This window comes from Rhincodon typus, unplaced genomic scaffold, assembly GCF_021869965.1.
Source record: "Rhincodon typus isolate 14 unplaced genomic scaffold, sRhiTyp1.1 hic_rhity00010053, whole genome shotgun sequence".
NCBI classification, from domain to species: Eukaryota; Metazoa; Chordata; class Chondrichthyes; order Orectolobiformes; family Rhincodontidae; genus Rhincodon; species Rhincodon typus.
In genome coordinates, this window is record NW_025975691.1 from 1928 (window position 1) to 7808 (window position 5881).

A 5881-nucleotide genomic window follows, 5' to 3' on the forward strand; every position below is an offset into this window, starting at 1 on the left:
CTCCTCCCACCTCAAGCCGCACCTCCATCTCCTACCGACCAACCTCATCCCGCCCCCTTGACCTGTCCGTCCTCCCTGGACTGACCTATCCCCTTCCTAACTCCCTACCTACACTCAACTTTACTGGCTCCATCCCCGCCTATTCGACCTGTTTGTTTCCTCTCCACCTATCCTCTCCTCTATCCCTCTTCTATCCGCCTCCCACTCTCTCCCTATTTATTTCAAAACCCCCTTCCCCTCCCCCTTTTCTGATGAAGGGTCTAGGCCCGAAACGTCAGCCTCTCTGCTCCTATGATGCTGCTTGGCCTGCTGTGTTCATCCAGCGCTGCACCTTGTTGTCTCGGATTCTCCAGCATCTGCAGTTCCTACTGTCTCTGCCTTTTATATATAGTCAATCTTGAGTGTGCCAATGGCGAGGCTACATTTAGTGCTCAGCAACTGTTACACTTCAGGAGATGGTGATGAGCTGGTTATTACAGTCCACCTGGTGTAGGAGAGACCAGAATGATGCTGCGAATGCTGCTGAGGAGGGGGTTCTGGGATTTTGATTCACAAACAGTGATATTGTTCCAAGTCAGGATGGTGATAGATTTACATGGATCTACTTGCATGCTGTTGGGACTGCACTGAGCCAGAAAATTGTAAATTATTCCAGCATTATTCCTAACTTTAGTCTTATCGATGGTGGACAGGTTTTGGAAAGTCAGGAGTGGAGTAGTTCACAACGGAATTCCCAGCCTCTGACTTGCCAGTCTCCAAGATGTACGATCTACAGAATGCAATGTAAACGGTACCACAAACTCTCCACTTGGAAACATGCTGGAGTTAAGTGCAAGTTCTACTTCAAACAATTAAAAACCGAACATGGAGACAGAAATGTTCAACGTTTCCAGCAGCAACTGAGACATAGAGGCCTGAGGCCTACTTTTAAGAAGAGGCACTCAGCACATTTAGTGTTTTGCTTTTCAAACTGGGCTTCCTGATACCCAACTTCAAGGAGATCACAGCAGATTCAGAATGGATCTACAAAGCACATCAGTTACCTGTATTAGATGATCCAAATGCACATTATTTCTGTTGCTATACAGCAATAGGAAAATCATAGAATCATAGAATCCCTACAGTGTGGAAACAGGACCTTCAACACGACAAGACCACACCGACCCTTGAAGTATCCCACCCAGACCCAAACCCTTATAAGCCAACTATCTACACATTCTTGAACACTATGGAGCAATTTCCCATGGCCAATCCACCCAACCTGCACATTTTTGGACTGTGGGAGGAAACCGGCGCACCCGGAGGAAACCCACACACATGGGGAGAATGTGCCAATGCTTACTGTCAACCAGATGTAGCCATTTTCCAAAGGGCTCCAACAGTGACATTCAAAATGTACAAAGACAAATCCCTCAGAGTAACAAACTGTCAGAATTCTGCAAATCTGTGATGAGCGTGTCTTAACACATAACCTCAGATACAAAAGTGAAGTTTTAGAGTATATTTTATTCTCATTTTCAGGTAGCTATACTTCCAGAATTTGCACTTGTGCAGGAGATCAAAGGTCAATCAGCAATTCCATCTTCGGCCAGTTGTCAATTCTGATTGGCTTCTGGATCCAAATCCCATCCTGCAATGATTGGACATGGCAGCTGATCAATTGATTAACAAGAGTGATTGGCCATCACTGATGATGTCATTTCCTGCATAACAAATATGAGGGTTGGCTCCTGGAGTATAAACAAAGTCTTAAGGCAGCAATGTTTTGTGCTATTCCTAAGTTTGTCATTTTGAAGGTCAGGAAAATAAAGTATCCATCACAAAATGGCCTCCCAGATTTGTCAAAACTATCACCAGGATTGTGAAGCTGCTGTTAACAAGCAGATTAATGTGGAGCTCACTGCCTCCTATCTCTATCAGTCTTTGGTGAGTGCTGTCTCTGTGGAGTTAAAATTAAATCTATTGTATTCAAGTAAACTCTTTCCCTTCTAATTAAGTTGACAATCTTGTAGATTGTTTTGTGATTCTGACCTAAATATCAATTCAGGATGAATGTGATGTTACCATAACAATGGGGTATGATGCTGATGTCCAATAACTGAGGCCCCAGTGGTAATGTGGAGGGTGAAGTGTTCTTGGAGTTATGATATAATTCATCTGTGGGGTTGTGATTAGTAGTAACTGTCATTCCCTCTCCAGGATTGTCAAAAGCTGATAGGACTCCTTTTTAGAAAGGAATTGAGACAACCATTTTGTGGGAAGGGAAGCACCTATTGACTAGTTAAAGTCAGGCTATTTCCAAGTATACTGATTATATTTGCTTGATTTTGTGGTGATCCTAAATAAAGATGCTGATTTTGATGTTGATCATGCTAACAATTCCCTATTGCAATTAACTTTGGTTAATCTGAGCAAACCTAGTCAAGGTAAGGCTGTGAATGGTATCAGCTTAAGTAGATCTCAGTTGAAGCCAACTTGACTTTTTGTACTCATTCATGAGGTGGGTGTGGCCTATCCCTTCACAACCTGCAGAAAGCTGATCTGCTGTCGTGTGGGAGCCCACCCCCACCCTGGGGGCTGCTATAATATGCTGAGGTTATTGACCCAGTGACAGTGAAGAAGTGGAGGCTGTTCCCATACCACTTAGCCTGATTTGAAACAAACTGGCCCCTTTACCCAGGTGGTGGTGTGCCTATGCCCTTCCAAGGGGTAGAATGTGTTTGGAAGGTGTGTTGAAGTAACCTTGGTGAGTGCTGCAGGGTACCTGGTAGATAATGGACACTGAAAGAAGGTGGTGAATGCAGTCCCAATGAAGTGGGCTGCTCTGTCCTGGATGGTGTCTGCTTCTGGAAAAGTTGTAGCTCCACTTCTCCAGACAAGTGGAGAATATTCATCACACTCTGGGCTTGTGCCTGTTAGCAGGAAGTTGCCTCACAATGTGAGGATGAAGTCCCTATAAGCTCCGTTTGGGAGGTGGGAACAGCTTTCATTGGTGAACCAGTTGTTGGGTTTTGATCAAAGACCTGTGTGCCAATAATAAAATCCCTGCCACAACTTGTAACTGCCCACTTAACCCACAAAGTTAACTTTTTTGCTTGTTTGTATTTCAGGACTAAAGTAACCTTTCACCAGGATTCCTCCCAGAGAACATAACCCTTATTAGCTGCTACTTCAAACCTCTCAATAATAGCTCCTAAACCTTAACACGTTGAGTTGTGAACATGACAGTTTAGAAATGAGTCAAATATGGATTGACAATCTACAGTATTTTACCTAAACAAAAACCAAAAGAACTGCTGATGCTGTAAATCAGGAACAAAAACAAAGTTGCTGGAAAAGCTCAGCAGGTCTGGCAGCATCTGTGGAGGAGAAAACAGTTAACGTTTTGGGTCCAGTGACCCTTCCTCAGAACTGAATTATTAGTTATAGCAGTGTCCAATGTTTGTTTTCCACTTTTCCCCAAAGGAGAAATGTAGTGCCTTGCAGCTGCCCTACCCTGAGTACATCCTGCACTCCAGATCCTGGCACTTCCTGAAACCCTATTCGATCACTAACTTCATCCAATTCTGATGGACGTTAATGAGTAGAAACATGACTTCAGCTTTTCTACTGGCAAATGCTATGCCAGACCTTCTGAGCAAATCACCAATTTTAAACCACCATAAAACACATGCTATTTGCATGTTCCCAGGAAAAAGCTGGGCATGTTCTGATTGCTCCAGTTGAAGGGACTGCTGGCTAATTGAACAACATTGGATTCTCAAATGTTTTAATATCCCAGACAATTAACAGCTCATTCAATCATGAGTTTGCTTTAGAAGGCTACACTAGTCCTTGGGTTCTGAACTACAATTAGGGTCAGTGATGTGTTTGTGGGATATTAACTTGTTCTCTCTTCCAGATGTCCTACTTTGACCGGGATGATGTTGCCCTCCCTCACTTCTCCCAGTTCTTCAAAGATCAGTTCCAGGAGAAGCAGGAACATGCAGAGAAGCTGCTGAAATTCCAGAATCAGCGTGGAGGCAGAGTCCTCCTCCAGGATGTGAAGGTTGGAGTTGGTGGTGGGAATGGCTGCTGTTGTGGTGTGGCTTTAAGTCATCAGTGATGGGATTTTACTTCCCAAAAGGAGAGTGACAAATTCTTTTTGCTTGTCTTCCCTGTTTGATCTCCTTTTTGAAGCCGATATAGATCCAAGCCCTTTGGCCCACCGTGCCTATGCTAGCCAACAAACACCAAACTACATTAATCCCCTTTACTTGTACTTGGTCCACAGCCTACTATGCCCTGGAACTAAGTGCATGTCCAGATGGTGCTTAAACGTTGGAGTAGCTACATCCATTGCCATTCCCCAGGTGGTTCAATCCATATTTTGATTGCCCTCCTTTGGTCAAATGTTTCCTCCAATCCCCTCTAACCTGCTTACTCCTCAAACCTGTGCCCTCTGGTCTTAGTGTTTGCCTTGGGGAAGACCTTCTCCCCATCTACTGTGCAGAATCTCCAATCTTCTATACTTCCATCAGATAACTGCCTCAGCCACTTCTGCTCCAGGGAAAATCCCAGTCTATCCAATCTCTTTCCTCATAATGGATTTTCCATTTTGGGAAACAACCTGGTGACTCTCACTGCACTGTCTGCAGTGCCATCCTGTCCTTCTGATTGGCTAGGCCACAGATGGAATACAGTGTGGTGACAGGAACAACAATGGTTCAACATTGGAACTAGGCTTGTCCTTTCATGTGCACCCCCTGCCTCAGGTAATGCAGGCAAGCAACCTATACGTCACCTTTACAACCCTGTCTTCTTTTGAACCTTGAAAGATCTATGGTCCTGTGCATTTGTTACCTTTGTTCCTTATTGTAAACACATTGCTGTCCCTTCAATGAATTTAACTGTAGTGATGTCTGATCATCCTACTCAGGTAGGTATGAAACCACTAACAGATGGGTCTTCAACATCAGCTGCCTCTTCCAGAGGTAGGAACACTACCACAGCACCACAACAGCCCTTGGGATTCAATTGTGAATATCCTGCTCTAAATTCCATCAGATTGACTTTGACTTTGGAGCAAACAACTCCTTTTTTGGTGCAAGTTTAATCCTTATCCCACAATGACCTGTTCTCTAATGTCCTAATGCAGATCAAGGATAAATGGTGCAAAGTGAAAACAATTATTGAGTAACTGTTTTCTTCATCTGCACTTCAGGGATGGCACAATGGTGAGCATTGCTGCCTCAGTGCCAGGGATCCAAGTTTGGTTCTGGCCTCTAGTGACTGACTGGAGTTCACATGTTCACCCCATGTCTGCATGGGTTTCCCTACAGTCCAAAGATATGTAGGTTAGGAAGATTGGCCATTTTGGAATTCAGGGTTAATGTTATAGGGTGGGAGTGGGACTAGGTGGGATCCTCTGCAGAAGATAGGTGTGGACTGAATGGCCTGCTCCCATGCTGCAGGGATTCTGATTCTGAAGCTTAACTGTCTTTCTTTCCATTCCCAGAAGCCAGAGAGGGATGAGTGGGGTAATACTCTGCAGGCAATGCAGGTTGCCCTGGATCTGGAGAAGAATGTGAACCAGAGTTTGCTGGATCTACACCAACTCGCCACTGCCCAGACTGACCCTCATGTAAGCTTCACCACCTCCTCATTCTCATCACTGCTAGACCCTCAGGGCAACACTTCATTGGCTGGTCTTTGTGGATTGGAAATTCACTGATGGAACGCTTTTTTTTTCCCTGATATGACACTAGTCATCAGTATGATCACTTCAGGTATAATGTTACAACTGCTGAGCTATGAGGTAAAATGGGAATTTGGATTATCTACTAGGAGTGATGTTGGCCACTGAATTCTCATTCAGGATCATTGCAGTGGAATGATCATT

At 44.3% G+C, this 5881-nt stretch overlaps 1 protein-coding gene across 2 annotated transcripts in view; it reads left to right on the forward strand.

The window, feature by feature from the left end:
* Positions 1–5755, forward strand: part of LOC109932348 (ferritin, heavy subunit-like) — a 7267-nt gene extending 1512 nt beyond the window's left edge. Inside the window, exons 1-3 of one of the 2 annotated variants that reach the window (XM_048594491.1) lie at positions 1736–1926; positions 3902–4048; positions 5498–5743. In XM_048594491.1, the coding sequence (XP_048450448.1) occupies positions 1825–1926; positions 3902–4048; positions 5498–5713 (465 nt within the window). In that variant the 5' untranslated portion in view covers positions 1736–1824 and the 3' untranslated portion in view covers positions 5714–5743. Of the gene's footprint in view, positions 1–1735; positions 1927–3901; positions 4049–5497 lie in introns of those variants that run through there. The other variant, XM_048594492.1, reaches the window with a different exon arrangement.
* The last annotated feature ends 126 nt before the right edge of the window (positions 5756–5881 follow it).